This window comes from Quercus robur, chromosome 2, assembly GCF_932294415.1.
Source record: "Quercus robur chromosome 2, dhQueRobu3.1, whole genome shotgun sequence".
Lineage (NCBI taxonomy): Eukaryota > Viridiplantae > Streptophyta > Magnoliopsida > Fagales > Fagaceae > Quercus > Quercus robur.
In genome coordinates this window covers 91,210,931-91,238,586 of record NC_065535.1, presented here as the reverse complement: position 1 = coordinate 91,238,586, position 27,656 = coordinate 91,210,931, and the positions used below count along the sequence as shown (strand labels likewise).

The 27,656-nt window shown below is 33.8% G+C and overlaps 1 protein-coding gene and 1 long non-coding RNA gene across 3 annotated transcripts in view; both read left to right on the top strand.

Moving 5' to 3' along the window:
- Positions 1 to 27,656, top strand: part of LOC126715774 (uncharacterized) — a 73,652-nt gene that overhangs the window by 9,412 nt on the left and 36,584 nt on the right. Inside the window, exons 14-15 of one of the 2 annotated variants that reach the window (XM_050416560.1) lie at positions 785 to 912; positions 1,714 to 2,173. The exons of the other annotated variant lie outside the window; for it this stretch is intronic. Coding sequence (XP_050272517.1) covers positions 785 to 912; positions 1,714 to 1,836 — 251 coding nt within the window. The 3' untranslated portion in view covers positions 1,837 to 2,173. Of the gene's footprint in view, positions 1 to 784; positions 913 to 1,713; positions 2,174 to 27,656 lie in introns of those variants that run through there. 2 annotated transcript variants of the gene reach the window in all.
- LOC126715778 (uncharacterized) lies at positions 9,916 to 14,125 on the top strand. The gene is made up of 3 exons (XR_007651926.1): positions 9,916 to 10,042; positions 10,358 to 10,493; positions 13,940 to 14,125. It is a non-coding gene; the product is annotated as an uncharacterized LOC126715778 (long non-coding RNA).

The following is a 27,656-nucleotide window of genomic DNA, read 5'->3' as shown; positions in this document are numbered from 1 at the left end:
AAGAATAGTGTGTTGACTAAAAAAGAAAGGAAAAGGAAAGAAAAAAGTGCCACAAGCAAGAAAGAGAAGAAGTGACTGGAGAAACCATAGGCAAATGCATCTTAAAAATACTCAAATTAGTTAATCTCTCATTAGTTTGATCACAATTGACCACATTTAAGAGTGTAATAGACTTGCTTGACTAGTAAACTCTCCTAAATGTAAAGAAGACAAAAATGGAAATCAAATCAAACTTGAAATTTACCTATTAAAACTATTAACTTAAAGACCAATAAAGCACATTTAGGGCCATAAGAAACCCTACATGAGATATTAAGTGTCTATTTTGGATTGGATTATAAGCCATTATATTGCTTATTTTTTCTACTATTTGTGGGTCTCACATGAATCATCATTTATTTTGCTTATTTTTCCTACTATTTGTAGGTCTCATGTGAGTCACCTACTTACTTTATTTAACTTTTATCTATTATCTGCAATACTTTTAGCAAAAAACTAGATAAGTTGTTCCCAAACGGACGCTAAATGTTGCCTTACAGACGCCCAAAAAAAAATTATAATAATAAAAAATCAAAATCTGATTAATACAAAAGACTCTGATTCTTTCACCACCACACCAGGGCTACAGAAAAAATTGCAGTTAATTGACTGGTTGATAAATAATTTTATTTTTGATTTACAAGTGAAGGAAAGTCATGAAGGTCCGTGATGTTATATTTTAGCTTCTCTTAAGCATTACTGTATGCATATTAAATATTGGCACACTTGCTGATGATTGTTGTAGGTTGCCCTATAATTCTTCCTCGAGAAAACGAGTCAGTGCTTTTGGGTGCTTCCATTCTTGGTGCAGTTGCTGCAAAGAAGTTTTCAAGTCTGAATGAGGCCATGAGGGCAATGAATGCAGCTGGTCAGGTACATAAATTTTTTTTTTTTCCCTTAACTCAATCCTATTTCTTTATATTTAAGATGAGGTGAAAAAGGTGTTCAAACCAAGCGAGGGTCTTGAATATAGTTCTGGGGTAAAACCTTCCACATGGTAATTGGTATGCTATGCCATATAGCTGGCATCATCATTGTTTGGTACTTTGGTCTTGATTCAAAAGCAGGACTTCAATTAGTTTTGATATCTCAAACTTGCACAACTAGCATGGTATCATTCAGATATTATGTATACAATGATTTGTTTAGTGAGACTGCATATGATGCCCATGCTGTTATTTTGTCCAAGATTGACTTGGATGGAACTCACTTCCTTTTTTCTTTGTTAGTTTCAGGGATCCCCATTCATAGGTCCAGGATCCACATCTATGATTGAGGATTGTTGGCCCTTTTTTTAATTATAATTTTCATAGATTTTCTTCTTCTGTTTCCTGCGTGGTTGGTATCAAGACGATTAATAATACATGGTTTTCACAATTGTATCTTGGTTTTTCCATAAAGGATAAGCATGGAGTCAATAAGTTTTGTAATAATATTTCAAACAATATGTAGACTGCCTTTATCACTACCCAATTTTAGATTACTAGAAGTGCTAAGGGTAAGCAAAAAGAGCCCAACAACTTAGGCTAACCCTTTTCCCATGAGAAAGAAATAATGAAATATGAATGGTAAATTGCCAGCTCTGCCCAAATATTCTGAGCTAGCATTGTATCCTCTCGAAGTGGCATCTGTTATTGATATTTCATTTGTACTATATGCATTTGAATATTGCAGGTCATTCATCCATCTAAAGACCCAAAGGTGAAGAAGTTCCATGATGCCAAATACCGTATTTTCCGGGAGCTATATGAGCAGCAGCTATCTCATCGCTCTATAATGGCTCAAGCCTTGGCTTAGTTAATGTGATACTTGACCAAGATGTCATCTGGATGCTTTGATTAACTGATTGCATTGTGACACACTGCTTTTGTTTTTTCTTTTGGAAAGAAATGGATGGACAGTTTGAAGGTTAGATTGTGAAGCTTCCATATTCAAATAGAAGAAATTCAATAGGATCAATGTATAGCCTTGATTTTCAGCATCACATTGGAGAAAAATATCACGAAGAGAGTGGAAGATATAAGTGGAGCAATGATAAGGGAATTAAAATATTTATTAAAAAAAATTATGTATAGTGGCTCATGTGGCTTGAAACATGTCTTTTCATCTATGAATTAAGATTTTTTTTTTTTTTTTTTTCCTTCGAGGAACATCTATGAAAATGATGACCCCTGCTTAGTTCCATAAGTGCATTTTGCCAATTCAGCTTCCAGTACAAATCAGTTGGAATTCCCTGAAAGTTCGTTCAAGGAATTCAGTCATTATATAAATCTTAGTTGTAATCTCATATTACCACCATTTTAGGGTAATCACATTACCTAATCTAATATGTGATCTTATCGCACTGTTGCCAACATTGTATTTCTTTTGACGTAAAACATTTGTTCTAATTCCCAACTCACTCCCTATCTCACAAAATCTCATAACATTTTTCATAAAAAGTTTGTTTTTTTGTTTTTGTTTTTGTTTTGTTTTTTTGTTTTTTTTTTTTTCAGTTTTGGTGGGTCTCAAAATAATCTTTATATTTATCTTGACTTATGGTGGATTAACACATCAACAAGTTGATAAAATGTTGTGATATTTTGTTGTGGTCATAGAAAAACTCAATTCCTATTTCAAAATGCAATATACAAGACCATGTACCCCACACCGCTCCCAACCACCCCCCCCCCCCCCCCAAAAAAAAAGTTACTTCCTCTCCAATAGAAGGTTTTTTTTTTTTTTTTTTTGAAGTAAATTAAACCAACTCTAGCTTCGACTAAACTCAGCTAGCCTAGAGGGGTTGGACAAGTCCAAATATCTACTGTGAGTGATGACCCAATGTGTAATGTTACAGGTCGGGCCTTTATCAGCTTCAAAGTTTTTGTGAGATTTTTTTACAAAAAATTTAAATATGGGCCGGGTCCAGTCTTTCTTTAGAACGGGCCTGTCTCTTTAGAAAGAGTGCTGGGTTCTATTGCAGCCCACAAGGATCCATGATGAGACTTGAGATGAGAGTGAAGGATGGCGGAGTTAATAGGCAGCGCTTCAACGTTGCGGTGGTTATTGTGGTAGATCACTTTCCCCATAAATGCAACCACCAAACGTAAGTACGCACTTACATGACTAATCTAGTCATATTATGTAATTTGCCATATACAATCTTGTGTCATGGTCTTTTGTTAAGTTGCATGGTAATTGGTGTGTGTGCTTTGTGAGTAATTCTTAGGAATTTTTAGAGTACAATGAATAGTGCTCCCTCCTCTTATATTTCCACTCATTAAATTCATCATAAAGTCTACCACGAATGTGAGAGAAGAAATCACTATTTCACTATACTCCGAAAGTACTCAAGTATGAGACTTTGGTTGGTTGCATATTTGGACTCCAAAATTAAAGTTTGGGACTTCACTATTTGGGTACGTGTTGTCTAGCTCCATCTAAAAGATTGTTTGATTTTTTTTTTTTTTTGGTCCTCAATAAGATGACTTTGCAATTAATAAGCATCATTATCAACTATTAATCTTCTATTTACAATAAATTCTTAAATAAAAGAATTAAACATCTATTTAATGAACATATAATGAAGTTAATCTTAGTTTAGCTCTCAATCCTCAAGAGGTACATGAGCTATTTTTCCCCCTTTAAATTGATAATATATTTGTTTTAAATAAACAATGTTTTGCACTAGAATCACAAATAATGAAAATTTATGGACGAAAAATAGAACATCACCATGATGAGTTTGATTTGCAGTCATAAAACCAGAAAAGGGGTTTATGAGGAAACACTTGATTGAGAAGCAATCACATAGGCTTGACTACATGCTCATGTAGGTATCTACCCCACTATCCACCAAGACTAGGACTGTTAATCATGCTACTTTCATTAGTCAAGCATTGAGATTCCATGTCTAGGAATAGTAAATTCTTCTCTATCACCACCTCCCTTGCACATGAGAGAATCCATTATGCTTCCGTAACATGCATCCTCCCCCTCAAATGAGAGGTGAACCCCACAAGTGTGGGGTCCTGTTTGCACAATGAATTGGCCATTTTTTCCTCGTCATATACTATACAAGTCTTCTGCTTGAACGGAATTGGTTTTCTTTCCTTTAGGAAATGCTTTAAAAAACCTTCTATGAAAAAAAAAAAAAAAAAAAAAAATACACAACGAACTATAAATTGATTTTACTATAAAGTCAAAAATGATATTCTAATAGAATCATAGGCTTGATTACCTTCCCACGTAGGTCTATCCTTATAGAAAAACAGAGGTTCACTAACTATGGACTTTAATCATGCTACTTCCATTAGTCTAGCACTGAGAAAAATATCTGTTCTTCTTTTTTCATCACATGATCACCTCCAATTCACAAAAACTTGTCCATTTATTCCTTGTCTATACGGTACAAGTCTTGTCTAGTGAGAATGTGTGAATTGATAGCTCTCTGTTTTCTCCATGTTCTTGGCCTCTATCATTCCTTGAATGCAAACCACAACTTTTTTTTTTTTTTTTTCCAATTACGTTGACAGGAGTGGAATTTTTGGACACACACATCTATATATATATAAAGTTAGTGTGAATACAGTCAAGCATATGAAACAAATTTTTTTTTTTTTTCATATGCCTGACTACATGCTCACATAGGTCTCTACCCCAATATCCACCAAGACTAAGACCGTTAAGTCTGCTACTTTCATTAGTCAATTCATTAGTCAAGTACTGAGATTTCATGTGTCTGGGAACAGTAAATTCTTCTCCATCATCACCTCCCTTGCACGAGAAAATCCATCATGTTTCCGTAAGATACATCTCCTACTCACATGAGGGTAGACCCCATAAGTCTGGGGTCTTGCTTGCACAATAAATTGGCCATTTTTTAATTGTCATGTACTGTCTGTGAAGCACGGATGCAGCACCAGAGGTGTCGCACTTGCGTTCGACGTGGCGACGCTACTCGCGCGTCGGGTCGTGTCATGCCACGTGGTTTTTTTTTTTTTTTTTTAGCTGACTTGCATTGATCTAGCTTCGACTCAGGCTGATTCGCGTTGAATCAGGCCGAAATTCAAAAAAAAAAAAAAAAAAAAAAGGTGCAAAACGCACCGTTTGAACTTAATATTAAACGCTACTTCAGCTCACTTCACACAAACACACCAAACTTCAGCTCTCTGCCTCTCTCTCACTTTGTCACTCGTCTCTCACTCTCTGTGTGCTCTCTGCCTCTATTCTGCTCGCTGTGAGACACTTAGCTAGTGCCGAGTTAGTCACTTGACTCACTTCAGCTCATTCTTTCTTCAGCTTTCTCTCACGCATTCTTAACTCAGGTATTGATATAAAGCTTTCAATCTTAGTTTGATCTTTGATTTGTGATTTGTGAATTTGTGATTTGTGAATCTTAGTTTTATTTAGTTAATAGTTATTACTTATTACTCATTGTGAATCTGTTTTGTGAATCTGTGAACTTGGGTTTGATTTATTATTAATTTATTTAGTTAATACTTAATAGTTATTATTTGTAGGTTAAATTGAATCTATTGAATTTGCAATGGATGAAGTTACTAGCACAGAAACTTCATCTCAAGAAGTGCCAAATGCTGAATGTCCTCTTTGGCAGTATGTGACTAAAGTAGAAAAACCACCTGGTGCTACTGTTAAAAAAGGTGGAAACACATACTTTAAGTGCAACTATTGTGGTGTAGTTTATTTGGGATCCTATTCTAGGGTTAAGGCTCATTTATTAAAAATTCTTAATAAAGGTATTAAAGCATGCCCTAATGTGACATCGAGCCATAGGCTGGAAATGCAGCGAATGCATGATTAAATTGAGAATGATAAGTTAGAGAGAGAACAGAGAAGTCGAATTCCCTTACCCTCACCTCTCCCAGGCCGTGGGCCTATAGCTATTTCCCCATATCGGAGACAGGAAGGGAGTGATAGTACAAATCCGGTTGATGGTAAGAGGAGGAAGATGACTGGGATTTCTCCTATTGAGAAAACATTCCAGAATAATGCTAGACATAAATTGGATAGTAGAATTGCTAGGATGTTTTACACCGGAAGGATGTTTTACACCGGTGGGCTTCCATTTAACTTTGCAAGGAACCCATATTATCATAATTCCTATGCATATGCTGCTACCCATAGCATCCCAGGTTATGTTCCTCTTGGATACAATGCCTTGAGAACAACACTTTTGCAATAAGAAAGAGCTCATGTTGAAAGACTCTTGAAACCAATTAAGGACTTTTGGCTTGAAAATGGTGTAAGCAAAGTTTCTGATGGATGGTCAGATCCACAAAGGAGGCCTCTTATTAATATTATTGCTGTATCAAATGGGAGTCCAGTGTTTATAAAGGCAATTGATGGGTCAGGTGAGTTCAAAGACAAACATTATATTGCTGGGCTGTTGAAGAATGCTATAAATGAGATTGGACATGTAAAAGTTGTCCAAGTCATCACTGATAATGCTAATGTGATGAAGTCTGCTGGAGCTCTTATTGAAAGTGAGTATCCTAAAATATTTTGGACACCCTATATTGTCCACACTCTCAATCTAGCTTTGAAGAATATTTGTGCAGCGAAAAACACTGAAAAGAATTAAGTTACATATGAGGAATGTAGTTGGATTACATGTATTGTTGATGATTTATCCTTCATACGTGTTTTTATTATGAACCATTCAATGAGATCGGCAATGTTTAATAAATTTTGTCCATTAAAACTGCTCCAAGTTGCTGATACTAGATTTGCTTCGATTGTTGTAATGCTGAAAAGGTTGAAGTTGATAAAAAGATGTCTTTAAGCCATGACTATTAGTGAGCAATGGGCTTCTTATAGGGAGGATGATGTTGGAAAAGCTCAAAAGGTGAAAGATATGATTCTAAGTGATCTTTGGTGGGATAAAGTTGATTATATCCTTGAATTCACAGCACCTATTTATGATATGCTACGAGTAGCCGACACAGATAAGCCTTGTCTTCATCTTGTGTATGAGATGTGGGATTCAATGATAGAGAAGGTGAAGGCAGCAATATATTGGCACGAAGGCTTGGAAGATGATGAGTATAGCTCATTTTGGAGTGTGGTGTATGATATACTCATTGATCGATGGACTAAAAATTGTACACCACTACATTGCTTGGCTCATTCCTTAAATCCTAAGTTAGTATATTTATTTTCTATTTTCCTTAGTTCCCCCTTCTAGTAAAACACACGTTTAATCTATATTTGTTTTTTAATCTTTAACTAAGTATTACTCCATTGAATGGCTTTTGGAGAATCCAAAACGCATCTCTCCACATCGGGATCTTGAAATTTCTATGGAAAGGAGCAAGTGTTTGGATTGATACTTTGAAGATGAGAATGAATTAAAGGTGGTGAAGTTTGAGTTGGCTGCATTTTTAGGAGGGAGGTTTCCTTCATCAGATGCCTTAACAGATAGGTGGGCCTTACTCCCTTTGGTTTGGTGGCAATACCATGACTCCGCCTTTCCAACTCTTCAATCCCTTGCCTTTAAACTTCTTGGACAACCTTGTTCATCCTCATGTGCTGAGAGGAATTGGAGTACATATAAATTCATTCATTCCTTAAAAAGAAACAAAATGGCTCCTGCACGCGTTGAAGATTTGGTATATGTGTATTCTAATCTTCGACTCTTGTCAAGGCACAATGAGGAGTATGTAAATACAGCAACAAAGATGTGGGATATTGCAGGAGACTCTTGGAATGAGAGCGACATACATGGAGGAGCTGAAATTCTTGAGAATGCAGCCCTTACACTTGATGAGTTAGAGTTGGAGGCCATGGTTATTAGGAATGCAAGCACTAGTGTTACTACTAGTGAAAGTGAAGTTCGAAGTGAAGCTATTGATCTTGATGATGATGATGTTGGTGTTTGATTGTCTTGTTGATTATCTTTTATTTTGTTTTAGTTTCAAACTTGTGAGTTGTATTCTAATTTCTGAACATCATGGAACGTTTTAGTTTCAATCTTGTGGGTTGTATTTAATTTATGAACATCATGTTTTAGTTATTATCTACTATTGCTCTTAAATTTGGTATATGTTTGTATAATGTGAAAAAGTATGCTTAGCAATATATTAAAAATATAAATAAAAATATTTTTAAAAATTTTTTAATCGCCAAGTCTCGCTGCACCTATACCCACCTTTTTCAAAAATTGCCGAGTCCCGCACCCGCACCCGAGTCCTGAAACGCACTCGTGCTTCATAGTGTACTGTACAAGTCTTTTGTTTAAATAGAATCGGTTTTCTTTCGTTTAGGAAATGCTTTTAAAAACCTTTTATGGAAAAAAAAAAAATCTAAAAATAGGTTTTACTATAAAGTAAAAAATGATATTCTAATAGAATCATAGGCTAGATTACATTCCCACGTAGGTTTGTCCTTACAGAAAAAAAAGGGGTTCATCGACTATGGACTTTAATTGTTCTACTTCAGTTAGTCAAGCACTGAGAAAAATAGTTGTTCTTCTTTGTCCATTTATTCCTTGTCATGTACGGTACAAGTCTTTTCTAGTGTGAATGTGTGAATTGATAGTTCTCTGTTTTCTCCATTTTCTTGGCCCCATTCCTTTATTGCAAGTTTATAACCAAATAAAGGGTCAAATTCCAATGAAAATTGGTTCCTTGAAAAACTTGACCTTTCTTGATTTGAGCTATAACAATTTGACTGGAAACATACCATCAACATTAGGAGGATTGGAAGGGTTGCAGAGGTTGCATCTTAGAGTCAACAATATTGGAGGAAACATTCCAGAAGAACTTTGTCAGCTAAGGAATTTGGGACAGTTACTTCTCTCACATAACAAAATCTCTTTGGAAACCTCAATCTTTTGTAGAGATTAAACTTGAGTCATAACGGACTGACATCATCAATCCCATTGAAAGTTTGGAGCCTTGAAAATCTGCTGTTCTTGGATTTCTCATTGAAGTAATCATCAATCCCATTGAAAGTTTGGAGCCTTGAAAATCTGCTGTTCTTGGATTTCTCATCGAATTACTTCGGTGGATCTTTGTTGCCAAACATGAGAGAACTAGATGCTATTATATTCATATTTCATGGACTTGTCTTGTAACCAAATTACTGGAAATATTCCAAGTATCATTCGTTTTTTTCAAATCCTAAGTGGAAGAAATTTGTCAAAGAACTCGTTTCAAGGAGATATTCCAAAATCTTTCGGATCCTTGCAGGGCTGGTTCAACAACTTTGGGGGCTTTAGGCAAAAATTTTAAGTGGGGTCTTTTTTATATTTAAATATTAATCAAATAATATATATTGAATTTTTTTAATTTAAAATCTATTTTTCTTGCCTTTTGAGATGCAAAATTACTAATTAAGTTTTTATATTTAAGTTCCTCTAACATTTCTTTTTCAATTGATAATATAGCTAATCCACTTAATCTTTCTTTTTCAAATAAAAATTAATTTATTACATGATTTAATAAATTAGTATCACTATAATACAAATGAGTTGATATGATACGCATCAAATTATTAATTGGTATGATAATCTATATATATATTAATAGGTGAAGCGGAGAGAAACTCAAATTGCAATTCCAAATTAGAACTCTAATTTTGTGTCATGTGTCTACAGCTATGTGGCAATCACTTCATAATTATCCTTCCAATTGTTCAATTAGAATTTGAAATTGAAGTTGAATTTTGCTCCATGTAGCTAAATGTATGTGGACCCATTCTTATTAAAACCACTTCTATGTATAGGGTCAAGTGAATTACTGTACTAATAAAGTTTTTTCTTGATTTTGCAGTCAAACGTGAAAACCAAGGAGGCTATTTTTATACCCAATCAACCTACAGCTAAACCAATAAAAAAAACCCCAATCCTCTCTCTCTCCCAGCAACATTTGCATTTGAAAACAAACGCAAAATTGCCATCGTTTTTTACCATGGAAAATGCAGAATTCCAAAGCTTCCAACTTCTTCTAAAGGGAAGCAAGTGTTGTTGTCTCCAAGTTTCGAACAATCTCCTCTTTCACAGGTACTTCTCTTTACTTTTGCTCTCTCCTGATCTCCTCTTTCACAGTAAGTGTTGCTGTTTGCAAATGGGAATTGGTGGGGGGGGGGGGGGGGGGTTTCTTTCAGTATCAGGATAATTTTAGAATTTAGAGATTTCAAAGATTGATTCAGGAAATTGTATTAATTGAGTTTTTTTTATTTATTTTTTATATAAGTTTAGGATTTCAAGTTTGGAAAAGATAAAATTTTCGCAATTTTTGTCTCTCACAGAGAGCCTTTGACTGTCTTAATTAAATTCAAGGTAATATTAAGCTTTGCTTTTCAAAAATATTTCTAGATATTGTTTGGAGTTGTGTGAGGTGGAGAAGATGGTCCCATGGCAGAGGGTTCTTGGAAGCAAGAAGACAATCCCTAGAGAGTCCTCGAATTCTAAAGCGGCATTGGTGGCATAGATGTTTACCAACATAATTTTGGTAATCGTCCCTATCAGCTTTTCCTTTTTCTCTTTTTCGCTAGAAAATATTACTTCTGCCTTTTATTTTTCTTTCAAAAGTACAACTTATCAACATAATATGCACCTAAAATACTGTAATTGCATTTTTAGTATTTTTGTAGCGTTTTGACATAAAATCGTCTTCCCAATTGGATTTAGTTTTTTTTTTTTTTTTTTTTTTTTTTTTTTTATCTTTGATTTTGTCTGTTTTCTAGCTTCAATTTGCATTTGGATTTGTGTATTATATCCGGTGAGGAAAGAAATTTTACGTTTTTGGTGGTAATGAAGTCAAAACCTAATAAACTAAAACCCCATCACAGGGCCGTATTTATTTCCTAATAAATGAAAACCCCATCACAACCAATCAAAAACCATATCTAAAAACTCGAAACTTTTAATTTTCACACACTTTCTCAGCACCCAAACGGAAGACAAACACACACGCAAAGATAGAGAGAGCAATACCTTAGTACAATCATCGAATACTTTCCGAAGAAGAACTTCATAATTCGAGGGCAACTTCAATTCCTAGAATCAGAGACCCAAAAAAAAAAAAAAAAAAAAACTATGAATGCAAATATTAGAAAACAGGGAAAGGCTTAGTGATTTCTGTAATCCAAAATAGGGAAAAAAAAATATCGAAAAATTAACAAACCAAACATTTTCACCCGATTGCCTAGGGACCTCAATGAGTCAAAATAACATTGGGTTGAACCCTTGAATTAGCTAAAGATCACAAATACTTTTTTATGGCCTACTTCACTAAAATAGATGATACAAAACTTATAAATAAAAAGAACGAAGTACAAAAAAAGAAGAAGCAAAAGTTAAACTTTAAAGTTACATTTATTTGGATCTAATAGATGAGAAATACCACCCAATAAGAATCATAAATGCGATCATGCAAATTGCATCCAATAGCAATAAATTGTCTTGATTTAGTTGAGTAATTGCTCATAGATGTATTGAGTTAGATGCTTCATTATATTTCTTGAATCTCCCACGTCACAACTTCTTAAGTATGGAAACTGCTTGGAAGAGGCTATAGCAATACATTAAACATATCTTATCAACACATGAGAGTAAAAAAAGATAAATCAAATGATTCACTTATCATAGAGTTCAGTGTACTCATGGTAGGAGTACTTAACAATCATAAACCATAACAATTGCAAGCTAAAAACTTGTAGTTGTGAAAGTAGGAAAGAAAGAGAAATGTAGACAACATTAAAAGTAATAGGTCTTACAAAAATTAGTCTCTTTTCAAGAAATGAATGAGCCACGCACACCTAAGCAGGCTAAACTAAATCTCCAATTCTCTTAAACTTCAAAACCATATAGTCATAAACCCAATTCAAATATATATGGCCCATTACCATAGCTCAAAGCATTAAAATAAAAGTGGTAACTCAAAATATTACAATAAAATATATAATAAATAATAATAATAATAATAATAATAAAAGAAAAAAAGGAACCCACACAATGTTGAGATTGTTATTCTACAGTCAATTATTCAACTTGGAGTAGTCCTATGACATTAGATTCGGCCTTAGGCTGCTTTGGCGATTAAATAAAACCCCAAACCTATAATCTTTCAATTCATTTATCAAATGAAAAAAAAAAAAAAAGCACTTAATCAGATAGGCCCCTTAGATTGCTACTTCATAAGTTGTGCTCACTTGCATAGTTTGCAACCAAAACAAATTGATCTTCCACACTTCTTTGTATCTAAAGAGCCAAATATGAGCATAGCCACCTTAGATTGCTACTAATGGCATTCTAGCACAACACCAAGAATAAAGCTATTTCAAAAGTTACTGTTATGTTCTCATACCAAATTCAGTTGGCTCTCATTTCTCAATACCTCAATGACAACACCACCACCTTAATTAAAACCAATTGAAATAGCATAACATTGGAATAAGAGGGGAAGAAAAAAAGAAAAAAAAGGAAATCTATGCCAAAGATAGAATTTTTGGCCCCTTGGATTGGTTCCTGTATCTGCAAAAACCAAAACACCATCACTTCATTACCACCAAAAACGTAAATTTCTTTCCTCACCGGATATAATACACAAATCCAAATGCAAATTGAAGCTTGAAAACAGACAAAATCAAAGATAAAAAAAAAAAAAAAAAAAACAAAATCCAATTGGGAAGACGATTTTATGTCAAAACACTACAAAAATACTAAAAATGCAATTACAGTATTTTAGGTGCATATTATGTTGATAAGTTGAACTTTTGAAAGAAAAATAAAAGGCAGAAGTAATATTTTCTAGCGAAAAAGAGGAAAAGGAAAAGCTGATAGGGACGGTTACCAAAATTATGTTGGTAAACATCTATGCCACCAATGCCGCTTTAGAATTCGAGGACTCTCTAGGGATTGTCTTCTTGCTTCCAAGAACCCTCCGCCATGGGACCATCTTCTCCACCTCACACAGCTCCAAACAATATCTAGAAATATTTTTGAAAGCAAAGCTTAATATTACCTTGAATTTAATTAAGACAGTCAAAGGCTCTCTATGAGAGACAAAAATTATGAAAATTTTATCTTTTCCAAACTTGAAATCCTAAACTTATATAAAAAAAAAACTCAATTAATACAATTTCCTGAATCAATCTTTGAAATCTCTAAATTCTAAAATTATCCTGATACTGAACCCCCCCCCCCCCCCCCCCCCCCCCCCCAATTCCCATTTGCAAACAGCAACACTTACTATGAAAGAGGAGATCAAGAGAGAGCGAAAGTAAAGAGAAGTACCTGTGAAAGAGGAGATTGATTGAAACTTGGAGACAACAACACTTGCTTCCCTTTAGAAGAAGTTGGAAGCTTTGGAATTCTGCATTTTCCATGGCAAAAAACGAGGGGCAATTTTGCGTTTGTTTTCAAATGCAAATGTTGCTGGGAGAGAGAGAGGATTGGGGTTTTTTTTTTATTGGTTTAGCTGTAGGTTGATTGGGTATAAAAATAGACTCCTTGGTTTTCACGTTTGACTGCAAAATCAAGAAAAAACTTAATTAGTATAGTAATTTACTTGACCCGATATATAGAAGTGGTTTTAATAAGAATGGGTCCACATACATTTAGCTACATGGAGCAAAATTCAACTTCAATTTCAAATTCTAATTGAACAATTGGAAGGATAATTATGAACTGATCGCCACATAGCTATAGACACATGGCATAAAATTAGAGTTCTAATTTGGAATTGCAATTTGAGTTTCTCTCTGCTTCACCTATTATTATATATATAAATTAATTGAGAGGGGAATAAAATTATTTGGTTTTGTTGTGATAAAGTTTTGGTACCTCCCTGATATGGTTCTCTGGCTTATTTCCTGTTTGGATTATTCATATTATATGATTTTCTTGATATGGATTTGTTTCTGATGGATTTGTTGAAAAATTGGCTTTATTCAGAGAGTTTGGCTGCATAAAAGAACAGGTGGTGTTTGTTTGTCCATTGCTTCAAAAGGGTTAGCAATCACCGAGATAGGTGATTGAAGATGTTGGAATCATATCCCAACTGAAGAATCTAGGTGAGATTCATTCAATTTTTTAACCCTCTTTTTTTAGTTTTTATGTATTGATTTTTCAATGGAAATGGGAGAAAATTGTATTTTTCCTTTTTTTTAAATCATCATTTGTGAAATTATGTTTAGTTTATGAGAATGTTGTGGGCTAAAATTTTCCAATACTTTTTGTAATACCCAAAAGAGAAAAGGGGAGGAATGGGGTTAAAAGTGGTGATAAATTGGGTTTAATCTATAGAAACAATAAGAGATATTTCTTTTATTTTAACTTTTTATATGCTTCTTCATACCCTCACACAAATTATGATACATACCTCAAAGGCTCTAACTAATATTGTCATATAAGTTTTAGTTTGGTGTGATTCATTGTGGTTCCTTGGAATAGCAGATATGGTGTTTGAAATTGTCATGAAAGTTTTAGATTTGTGTGTTTTAAGCTTTTATGTGGTTTGTAAATATTTTTTTACTTAGGTTTGTTTCTGTCTATCACTTTTTGTAGGTTCTTGCTTGGAATAAATCAGTAAATGCTTTAAAAATAAAATGACCTTAGCAGATTGTTAGTGAGATTAGTAAAGGGCAGACTATTGAAAGTCAAAACCGTAGAGCACTCCACTGCAAAGTGTACTATGCAAGCCATAGTCCAAGTATAAATTTTATAAATGTGGTTTTTTTTTTTTTTTTTTTTTTTTTGTATTTCATTAGGTTTGTTTATGTGAGGAATGATGGTTAATGGGTGTTCGATTAATTATATATTGAACTGAATTTACAATGATGGGCATGGATATCTAATGTTATCTACACTTTTTTGTGTCAATTGTATTGGATTCAGTTGCCAAGGTTAGATCTTTTTGGGTCCTGTTTATTGTGGTTGTTTTAGTGAGGAATAATGGTTAATTATGCGTTGAACTTAATTCACAATGATCTATACTGCTAGACATTAAGTACATTTCTGTTGTGAATTGATGTGGACTTGCTAACCAGTTATGCATGGCATCATAATTCAGCTTCCAAATCGGTTTGTAACAAAATTGTAATAGAACTTATAATACCTAGAGCAATTTTCATGTGAATTGGAATTACAGGAGAGGGCACATTTTATGAGTTTGTAATAATACTATTAATACTGAATAGAGATGAGTCGAAAGGGACTATTCTTTATAAAGGTTGCCTTTTAATATAGTTTCTTGATGGCTTATATATTATCTAAATTACAGACCTATTATCTTGCCATTATGTAATAATTGTGTTCATTTTTTGTGTTAGGTTTCATCAAACTCTTGAAAAATTCGGTGCTATAACTATTTTTTACAGTGATATTTTGGATTCGCTTAATTTTCAGGTGGCTTATTAGAAATAGGCCCTCAAAGATTAAGAACAAATGTCCCATCATAATATTATTTACAACAAACCCTTGATGAATATCCTCCTCAATGTACTGACTCGACTTTGAAGATTAGTCTCAAATGTTTAGACAATGATGTTATACAAACTCATTTGGATATATTTGCACTATTTTCTAAATGATTTTCACTGTAATAAATTGTTATTATTTGTTTCACCTTATTTCTAAGTAAGTTATGATGTCAAAGTAAGTCAAGTTTTAATTGCTTTGAAGATATTGCATTTTTGCATGCAAAATAGAGAAGCATTATAGAGAATTCCCTTCATTCAAACACATTTGAATGCAATGGAAGTAATAAAAGTGGTGGTTGCTCATTTCATATGTTCCTCCAAATGGTCTATTGGAGAATGGAAGTACATACGTGATGTGAAAACTGAATTGAGGTACAAGCCATATCATATAAGGTTTGCTGGCCTGCTCGACTGAAATTGTGCTTAATTATCATCTCCTCTTCCCCTCCTCCTTTCATCTGCTCTATCTTACCCCACCACTCATTCTCATCAACAACTTCCATCTGCACATAAATATCATTTTCAAACCACAAAAATGGAACAAATAATATATATATATATATATATATATACTGCTAAGTTTTGTTAATGAAATTTTCTGGTTAATAATATGAATTTAAACTTAACTAAGTCTTTTAAACATAAATAAATTCATGATTAATAATATATCCGCACGGGTTACATACTAGTTTATAATAATTGATAAAGTACGAAAACGTGTTGTCCTATGATTGTGGGCCACTAGGCTGTGCAGCCTATGCAGTATGCAGTGCGCAACTGTGCAGCCTGTGCTGCTGTGCAGTGTGCAACTGTGTAGAAAACTTGCTGTCTAGCCTAAATTTAATTTTGTTAGTTGAAGTTTGACTATTTTTGTTTTTTTCCTTTTTAATCTTCTGCATTTTAGGATACAATGGGGCCTTTATAATGCATTTTATTGACCAATAAAAGTAGTTAAAATTTTTTTAATTAAAGTATATAGATAAATATATTATATATATAATTTTTTTTTTACAAGTGGGGGCCTTTTTTTTTTTTATTTTTTTTATTTTTTTTATTTGGGGGCCTTAGGCGATTGCATCAATTGCATCACCTATTGAGCCGGCGCTGGATCCTTGAAAGGATTGGATCAGTTGGACCTCTCGAACAACAATCTCTCTAGTGCAATTCCTAAGACTCTTAAGGCACTTCTATATCTCAAGTATTTGAATTTGTCTTTCAACAAGCTATTAGGAGAGATTCCATCTAGTGGAGTTTTTATAAACTTCACGGCGGAATCATTTTTAGGCAATGAACTTCTTTGTGGGAAATCAATTTTTGGAGTTCCACCTTGTACAAGTCAGATTTCTTCTCAACAATCAAGGGTGAAGCAAATTTTGCTTAGATATATTATTCCTGCCATTGCATCAATTATAATCTTTATAGCACTGGTTACTGTGCTAAGAAGACAGCCAAAATGTAAAATCCATATTCCAAGTTTTATTAACACATTGTGTGCGGTGGATTATAGAATGATATCATATCATGAGCTTTGTCGTGGGAAAAACAACTTCTGTGAAAGCAACTTGCTTGGAATTGGAGGTTTTGGCTTTGTTTACAAAGGGGTACTATTTGATGGGACCATTGTTGCTATCAAAGTTCTAAACTTGCAATTGGAGGGTGCTTTAAGAAGTTTTGATGTTGAATGTAAAGTGTTAAGGGCAATCCAACATAGGAATCTAGTTAAAGTCATTAGTACATGCTCCAACCCCGAGTTTAGAGCTTTGGTGCTACAATACATGTCAAATGGTAGTCTCAAAAAGTGGTTATACTCTCACAACTATTGTTTGAATCTTGTTCAAAGAGTAAGCATTATGGTTGATATTGCATTAGCGTTGGATTATCTCCACAACGGTCAATCAGAATCCATGGTGCATTGTGATTTGAAGCCTAGCAATATCCTATTGGACGATGACATGGTTGTGCATGTTGGTGACTTTGGCATTGCAAAGATTTTAGTTGAAAATAATGACACAACCCATACCAAAACCATTGGTACAGTTGGCTACATTGCACTAGGTATGCATGTGTTAGGTTAATTTCATGAATAATATTAATAGTTGTTAATTTTAGGAATAACCATGAGTGTGGTAGTTGCATTAGATTCTTATGAATATACCCTTAAATTACTTGTTTTATGCATTATGTCACAAGTCAAATACAAATTAATTTTTTTGAGAGAACAAATACAAATTAATTTAATATTATTTTAATATTGGACTCGTTAAAGCAACCATGGTATTGACATGGCTAGCCTTATGCCCACTTATAGCCCATTTTATAGCCATTGACACTATTCAAGGTAATGATCCTATTTGATAAGTTATCCTAAAATTGACTAGAAAAGTTCAGCTATGGCACTCAGTTTGGGAGCTGAGAGTTGAAAATAATTACAAAACCATTCCATCAGGGACAAAGTCTTTTTTGACAAATTGTCAACATTACTTTTATGGACAAAACTTAGGTATAGTACCTTAGGTTCTCCTTTTAAGATTCAGTCATGTGACTATTTAATTAAAAAATACACTTCCTTTTCATGAGAAAAAATCTACATAACAAAATTTTAAAAGAGGAACTTTTAAGGAATAGCACCTAAGTACTGTAGCTAAATCTTGCTCTACTTTTATACAGAACCCACGTTAATACCAATTTTATTATTTGCAAATCACAATGGCATACTTGATAAATAAATAAATAAAAGAATCAAGTATAGATATATACATCAATTGATGGATCATGGATAGTTGCAATAATTTTTTTTTTTTTTTTTAATGTTTGAGTGTGTGTATATAGATCAATGTATTAAGGTTATATTTGTAAATTATTTTTGGAAACATATATGTGGGTCACTAACTTAAAAATTTCTTGACAAATGTGAGCATGATAGAGTATGGTTCTGAAGGGAGAGTATCTACCAAAGGTGACATTTATAGTTATGGGATAATCTTGTTAGAGATGATCACAAGAAAGAAACCTACTGATGAAATGGTTGTTGGAGAACTAGGTATGAGGCAATGGATTGCATCACTTCGTGACCGAATGGAAGTTGTGGACAATGGTTCTCTTAGGATAGAAGATGGAAGAAATGTAACTGCCTTGCAAACTATTCTTTCATCTATCTTGGAACTAGGCTTGCGGTGTTTGGAAGAATTACCAAATGGAAGACTTGACATCAAGAATGTGGTGGCCAAGGCTAACAAAATCAAATTGACACTACTTGGAAACAGAAATAGGGGTGTCTGATATTTATGTTATTGTTCAAATATCGTATGTGTGCACTTGAAGTGACCATGTTAAAGCTTGTGTTCCTTATTTTATTTTATTTTTTGGGGCCAAAATTTAGTTATTTTATTTTGATAATTTGGTTTGTAGCGATACTATAGGAAATTCAATGGTATCTTTTTGTAATTTTGGAATATGTATTTTTATTTAGACTAATTTTAGTAGATTCAAATAAAATACTTATCTGAGAATTTCTCAAATTTTTAATGGATTCTTAGGGTTTTTTTTTTTTTTTTTTGTCAAGATTTCATTGAGGTAAAACAATATCTTTACTATACTTTCGTTCTGCGTAATAAAACCCCAAATTAACCCCCCCCCCCCCCCCCCCCCCCCCCCAAAAAAAACTAATTTTCAGATAGGGAAACTCCCAAATCCACGAGTTAGGGCTCCCCAAATTTGATCTCCACTACCTTCTTCCTCAGCATAAGCAACCAACTTGCACTCCTCCATGGTAGGAATGACTCCATGGTAGGAATGAAGAAATTGAGGCCAACATTCATATAAGTCGTGAGATTAGTTCTCATGCATTGTAATTTTTTCTTGGATTTCATTGCTCTTTTGAATGTTCAGTTGTACTTAACTGAGAGGAAATAATATGCTGGGAAAGTAAATATGTATTTGATTTTAGTTACAAATACTCATTTTGACGGAGCTTTAAAATTCCTTGAAGCTATCTCCCCTGTAAAAAGTTAAAAAAAAAAAAAAAACACTTAATTCCATGACTTTGGATTCAAATCATACTACTTGAATTAGTCAAGCTCTGAGATTCCATTTCCATGTATATATGCTACCTTTTATTCTTCTCTGTCATCATCTCACTTCCATAATTACTTGTCCATTTTTTCTCGTAATCATGATAGAATAGAATTCCAACTTCCAAGTGAGATTGTCAATCAGTCTATTCAAAGGGCATCTCCTTAAGCGCGTTTGTAAATTTACCAATTAAAAATAGAAAAAACAGATTCTAATTGAGATGAGCCTAACTTCAGCGAGAAAAAAAAATCTTACAACCATTATAATTTATCCCATGTCATGTTTCATTATGATTTAGATAGAAGTTGAAAAAATAAAAAATTAAAAAAGATAGAAAGGCGTGTAATTGTGGGAGATAAGTCAACAATTGTGGTTGTGTGAGTGCTATTGTTGACTTTGTGAGTGCTGTGGGAATTGGGAAGTGTTTCTTACATGGTACTCGAGTGTATTAAACTCAAGTAACACATCGCAACAAACTCGAGTTCCACATAATCGAGTTCCGTGTGGCATTTTTTATGGAACTCGATTTTCTGAAACTCAAGTTCCATGTCAAACTCGATTTTCTTAAACTCAAGTTCTATGTCAAATTCGAGTTTCAAAAACTCGAATTTTAAAAAAGTGGTACATTGCTAGATATTTCTCAAATAGTGGTAAAACACTAATAATTTCGAAAAATAGTGATATTTGGATATTTTTGCCCCTAAAACATGCAATTCCTAAATTAGGGTTCCTATCTCGATTAGAGAACTCATCAAATTAAAATTTCTTAGTCAACCTGTGGCAGTGCCTAAATTCAATTCAGCTGATGTGGAAGCCAAAGCACGATACTCAGCTTTAGTGGAGGACCTAGAAACAATGGCTTGTTTCTTAGCAGTAGCAGACCATGTAATTGGACAATTCCCAAAGAAAGCCACAATACCAGTGATTGATTTCTTGTCTACAGGATCCCCATCCCAATCTGCATCACTATAAGGAGATAAGGAAGAGAGACCTGGAGTGAATGCAAGACCATAGTGAAGAGTACCTTGAAGATATCTAAGAATTCTTTTGGCCACTTGAAGATGGGTCTGAGTAGGACTACTCATTTATTGACAAGCTTGTTGAACAACAAAGGACAGATTTGGTCTGGTGAGGGTGAGGTATTGCAAAGCACCAACCAAACTTTTATAGGACTTAGGATCTGGTAAAAGAGGGCTATCATTTGGAAGAAGATGGTGATTAGGATCCACAACAGCTGGATTGTTTATTAAAAAAAAAAGGTTTAGCTCTCGATCCTCGAGAGGTACATGAACTATTTTTTTTCCCTTTTAAATTGATGATTTATTTGTTTTTAATAAACAATTTTATACATTAGAATTCATAAATCATGAAAAATTATGAAAAATAGAACTTCACCATGATGAGTGTGACGTGCAGTTCGAGAGCTAAACTAAAATTAACTTCATTATATGTTCATTAAATTGATGTTTAATTCTTTTAATTAAGTATTTATTGTAACATAGAAAATTAATTGTACAAGCCAAATTTTTTAATAAGTCAAGCTCTGAGTTTCCATGTGTCTGCTACGTATAATTCTTCTCTGTCATCACCTCCATTTCAGAATTTCTTGGCATTTATTCATTGTCATGTACTGTAGATTGTAGAAGTCTTGTGTGATAACTGATAGGTCTCTGTTTTCTCCGTTTAATTGGGGCCATTTATTCCTCTGGTCATGTTGCGTGGTCTAAGGGCGGAGGCATGTTACATTTTGTTTTCCTTTTACTTAGTCCAAATCTTTAATTGCTTAAGTGGCCCCACATTTGGGGCTTTCTCTATCAGGGGCGCTAACCCGTGGCTTAAGGTTTAGTGCCGCTTGACTTATATTGTATGTAAGAAATTGACATTTAAAATTATAACTTAAATAGATAAAATAGATTTTTGAGTTGTTAAAAGCTAAAACAAATTATATCATCAATGTGAATACTCTAAGTATTATTTAAGAATAGGTTTTATATTAAAGTTCAAAAAATTGCTTTTAATATCAACTCTTGGATCAAAATTGTTAACTTTTAATATTTTCACCTCTTTACGTTCGTAACTTTTTTTTCTCTCATAGTTGCATGGTTATTGCACCTTCTCCAAATCCGTCTAAAACCGAAAAAGGGGTTTATGAGGAAACACAGAAAGAAAAACTGTCCTCCACGACTATGTTGTAAGGACTCTAATAAGTCGTGCTACTTTAATTAGTCAAGCTTTGAGATTCCATATGTCGGCTGCGTTTGATTCTTCTCCGTCATTACTAGGCCATTTTTCTTTGTCATGTACTGTAGAAAATTAGAAATCTCGTGTGATAGTTCCTCTTGCGTGATTGACCTCTGCCTTTGTGTTTTTCTTTTTTCGTTACGTTCGCGGGAGTGGAAATTTTGGGACGACCACATCTATACTCTATAGATAAGCCAAATGAGATTGCCAATCAGGCAATGACCTCCATGAGTCCATAATCAAAGGGCATTTCCTTTTGTCTCAAGGAAAAAAAAAACCTCACCTCCTTTTTCATAGGATTAATATCTACTGGTTGCGTGAGTAAAATTACGTACTAAAATTAGAAAAATAGAAAATCTTCAAAGTGAGATTACTGTTTATTCCACGAGAATAAAAAAAAAAAAAAAAAAAAAATATATATATATATATAGAGAGAGAGAGAGAGAGAGAGAGAGAGAGTTTAAGGACACAACTTGTTCTACAATTTGTTTAAGTGGTAGGTTTGTAAGTGATGGAAAATAGAAGTGGTATTAGTGGTAGCTCTAGGGTTTGTTTGGCTGGGGATGAAAAAAATGGAAGGATAGAAAATGAAAAGGGGCTGAAAAAATAGAGTATGTATAAATTTATTCTCAAAGGTTTCTCTTAGTAACATGATTGTAAACTGGATGAAACAACTTCAATTAATCACCAGATTTTTAGTATGCATATAGGTCTCCAGTTGAGGCTTTAAGAGACCTTGAAAAATTCTAGGTACACACACGCGCGCGCGGGCGCACACACACACACATAGAAAAATACATTGGTATCTTGTATATGTAAAAATGTGCTCTAAGGCTTGCTTATATACTCTACTCGAGATCCACAAAATCCTAGATCCAACACAGGGCCGGCTGAATGTTGGAGCGAGAGATGCGGTCGCCTAAGTCCCTAAGTAAAAAAAACAGCCCCCAAATTTTAACCAATAGGGTTATTTATAATCAATAAATAAAATAATATTTTTTTATCAGATGAAAAACAAATAAAAAAAAAAAAAAATGCAATGTTCACAATATTTTTCACAACAGTTTTACAACTAATGCTAAGTAGCAGGTTGTTATAGCCTGTTATTGATGAAAAAAAAATTATAGTGATATTTTCAAATAGAAAATAAAAAGCAACTTAAAACCTAAGATTTATTGTAAAAAATATTGTGAATGTTACACTTCTAAAAAAAAGAATAATAATAAGAGTTTAGTTAGCAAACTTTTACTAGTTTTCATCTAAGTTTATCACTAACACCATTCTTTTACTTACCACTATCAATCTGCCACATCAACAAGTATGAAAAATTTTGTCAAATTTTTTCTATCTTTAAAATTTTTTTAAAAAGAAAAAAATTCTACGTAGTTCATGTTAATTAGTAGCAATTTTGCATCTAAAACAAAATAATCAATTTTCGCTTTAGGCCCCTAAATACATCAAGCCGCCCCTGATCCAACAGCTGAGATGAAAAGCTGAAAAACCAATTTGCATGAATCTCAAATAGTCGAGATGTGTCTTTTGATTGGTTGAGATAGGTGACTCTCGACCTGTCGAGTTGCAGTCGAGAACTTGTGTAGTAGCACTTCTATTTATGCATTCGAGTTATAACGAATTGACATCATCAATCCCATTGAATGTGTGGAGCCTTGAAAATCTGCTATTTTTTGATTTATCATCTAATTCCCTTTGTGGATCTTTCTCTCAAAACCTGAAAATATTTGATGCTATTGAACACGTGAATTTATCTTGTAACCAAATTAATGTTCCAAGTGTCATTGGTGCATTTGAAACCCTATGTGATCTTGATTTGTCAAGGAACTTATTTCAAGGAGACATTCCACAATCTTTCAAACAATTAAAAGGATCGGATCAATTGGACCTCTCAAAAAATAATCTCTCTAATGTTATTCCTAAGTTTCTTGAGGCACTTCCATATCTCAAGAATTTGAATTTGTCCTTCAATAAAGCTATCGGGTGAGATTCCATCTAGTGGCCCTTTTGCCAACTTCACGGCTAAATCATTTTTAGATTTTGAAACACTTTCTACGAATCCAATTTTTGGAGTTTCACTTTATACAAGTCCGAGTGCTTCTCTAGAAATCTCTTCCTCTCTCTCTCTATAGAAATCTCTTCCCCTCTCTTTCTCTCTGAAAATCTCTCACTAAATATGAACTTCCAATTTTATTGAATAAAAAATTGTATAATTACATTACAACTCATAGCTTATATATATATATATATATATACAAGTCTAAAGCTAAGCAAAAAATATCCCAAAACTAAAAAACTTAAAACAGAATCTAAAACAGGGCTTGGTGGGCTTAGCTTCCACGTGCAGAATTGTATTTTCCATGTGCAGAATATGTGAATTTTAAGTCTTTGTCTCATGTGTGGATCGTGTGAGAACTGTAAGGACATATGTGATTCACCTGTTAGGAACATATGTCACTATTTTATGTAATTGGCTAATCCTTTGACGAAATGCACTTTACTTGTATTTGGATAGATCTAAGATGTGTTTAATACTTCAAGAAACCTTGTTTCAAGTTCAAGTGTTAAAGCCATGCAAGTTTGTCAAAGAATCAAGTGAGAAAGTGCTGAATTTTAAAGCTCGATAACTGCTCGTCACCTTTCGACAGCTGCTCGACACCTCTCTCCACCTGGCTTATCTATCGAGCTCTTCAGTTGCTTCTTATCGCAATCTCGACACCTCTCGATAGCTAGGTCGATTGATCAAGCAAATTTATGTCCCCTCGACACCAGCTCAACACCTCCTCGATAGTTTTATCTGTCGATGCTTAAAGCTTGACACCTCCTCGACACCTCTCGATAGATCGAGGTTACAGGAATTTAGATTTTTAGATCTGATTTTTGACCTATGTTGACATGTATGTGTAGGGTTTCTTTTCTCACAACCCTAGACCTATATAAGGCTTATTTTAGAGGCCGTCACATAAGAGAATAAAATGCAGAACATATGCAAAAGATGACCGATACCTTATTCTCTCTTTGAAAGAAGCTATTGTGTCTTTGCGCCTTAGGGTTTTGTAACCAAGTGCTTCTTGATCTTCATTGTTGATGAAGTGAAGAACTTTGCAGCCAACATTCTTCTTCTTCAAGTTGGTGAGTGAGTCACGTACTGAGATTCGTGCAAAGGAGTTAGTCACGTACTGAGATCCGTGCATGAAAAAGGGTGGCGTTCATATATTGAAGAGTTCAGAGGTTTTGAAGCGGTAGAAGGTTTCTGTTGTAAGTTCATCTACGGGGATTGTAGAGTCTAAGGACAAAGGTTTTGTACTAGATCTGAAACTTCTCTTTTCTATAGTGGATTGCTTTTTGGGAAGGTTTCCTCCCAGGTTTTTTTACTGTGAAACTAGTTTGTTTCATTGGTTTTCCTAGGTTATCATATCTTGTCCTATTTATTTTTCTGCTACATGATTTTGACATGATATTGATATTTGTTTGTTTTAATAAGTTTTATTCATAATAAATCTAATTAACAACTTCGATTTAAAAATTGTTAATTCTATCAACTGGGGTCTAAATTTCCCAACAAGAACTTAAGTTCTCTAACAGAAAACGACATTGTTCTTCATATAGTAATTTTCCTTAACCAAAAAAAAAAAAAAATCTTTCATATAGTAATTTGATACTTATAACAATGGGGAGGTGAGTTTTGTATCTTGAACATCTTCATTTGAAACACCAAAATGTGTTAATTGAATTACAAGTTTCTTAGCATCAGTTTTACCTTATATAATAAAATTTATAGTATCCGTCACTCCTCTTATGTTCTATACTTTGGTGCTTGGTGGCAAGAGTGGTGTACAACAAAACAAATTCATCAATAGGGTATTGGTTTGGGCCGTGTAAGCACAAGAATTGATTATTATTGTTATATTTTGCTATGGACACAACTTACCAAAACGATAAGTTGCGTGCGATAGTTAATCAATTTCATATGAAGCCACTGCAAACATCATTTTTATTTTCCATCAATTACAACATACCACTTTAATAGATTGTAACGCATATAAGACTTATAAGCATATTGTTACTAATCAAAAAAATAATTCAAATATTCATTCATTATGTTATTGAGTTCACCAATTACATTTATTGTCATATTAGTTTGTAGTAAAATATTCGTAGTTTTAAGTTTTAACATTTTTACCACCGCACGCCCTTGGTGCGATGGTCACTCCACAAGTATAAGTGCTTGTGGAATGTGGAGGGGCAAGGGCCGGGGTTCAAGTCTCTAGGAGGGAGTTTCACATACATATATACTTAGATTAGGCTAGAGTAGAATTCTATCTTGTATCAAAAAAAGAAAAAAAAGTTTTAACATTTTCCAATTAAGAGAATATGAGAAATAAATCTCATTGGCCTCTATGCAAGCTTAGGATGCAATGGCACACATTGAAATTTAATCCTCTGTCAAGTAGTTAGCAAATTTCACAAGTTTTTCACAATGGATGATGTGAAAAGTTGTGATTGGATTTACATCACTTTTACATAGATCCACTATATATTAACACCAATCACATGTCATCTCAACTGTTTTGAAAAAGATCTAGCCATAGAGGGTGAGGATGATAACATTATACTTTGTGGCTTTTCTCTTTCTATGGCCAAATTTCAATGGAAGACTAATTAAAGTCAAGAAACATATAGAGAGCAAGAGAAACCATGGCGAGATGAGTGGCTTTAAGCGAAGTAGAAACCATGGTGAGATTGGAGGCTTGTGAGAGAGGAAGAGAGTGAGAGAGAGAGGTTGAGATAGGGAGAGAGGAGAGAGAAGAGTTGAGAGGAAGGTAGAGGCAGACAGGAGAGAGACAGATATGTGAGAGGAGAGAGAAAAAGTCAAATAAATAATTGAGAGGAGAGAAAAATAATAAAAAATTATTTTTTTGGTTTAGCATTTGTGTTCGTACCATTTCAAATTTGGAATGGTACTATTCATCCATGCTAAATTTTTTAGCATTTAGAAGTTGTGAAAGGTCTTTTGGTCTTAGTGTGCCAAATGTCAAATGTTTGGCATTTGACACACTTGATACTAGTACTCTTTAGTAGATGATTTTGATTGAGTAAATGGGAAGTTGAGAAATAAAATAAATAGAAAAAACAAGCATTAATTGCAAAAGGAGGGGGAAGAAAAGAAAGGGAAAAAAAAAAGTGATGTGTCAGCCATGGCGTCATAAGAGGAGGGTTTTTTTTTTTTTTTTTTTTTTTTTTTTTTTTTTAAGGAGATATATAGTTTCACTTTCAACCTATGTTGTGTGCTCTTGATGATTTTTTTTTTCATCGGACCAAAATAAGAAATTTTACTAACTGAACTCATTGGAACCCACAAGATGAGGGTTAAATTAATTGCAAAAGCTTTTCTTTTTATATCAAGCTTTTAATTTTTGACATAAAGAATATTGAGTTTTAGAATTATAAAATCTCTAATGAACAAATGCATCTAGGATCTTGCGATTAAGAAAAAGCTACTAAGGTTTCTTTTGATATATCAATAGGCAAAGCATGAGTCTCACGAGTCCCACCACTCCCACGGTTTCTTGAGCGTTATATCTTGGTATGTTCAGAGGTTTCTCAATTGAATTCACTCACAAAACTGAATTTACCAACAATTTTATCTATAAAAAAAGAACAAACTTTTTTCTTAATCTTAACTGTTGTAGTCAATTCCATATTTTCCATACCTGCGCATCTCTATTCCCCTGTAAACAGGTAACAGAAATTTCTGTCAATTTTACAGTCCACTCTCAGATTCCATGTGTCTGCCACCTTTAAAGTTGTTCTCTGTCATGATGTCCCTTCCACAATTACTTGGCCATTTGTTCCTTGTCATGTTG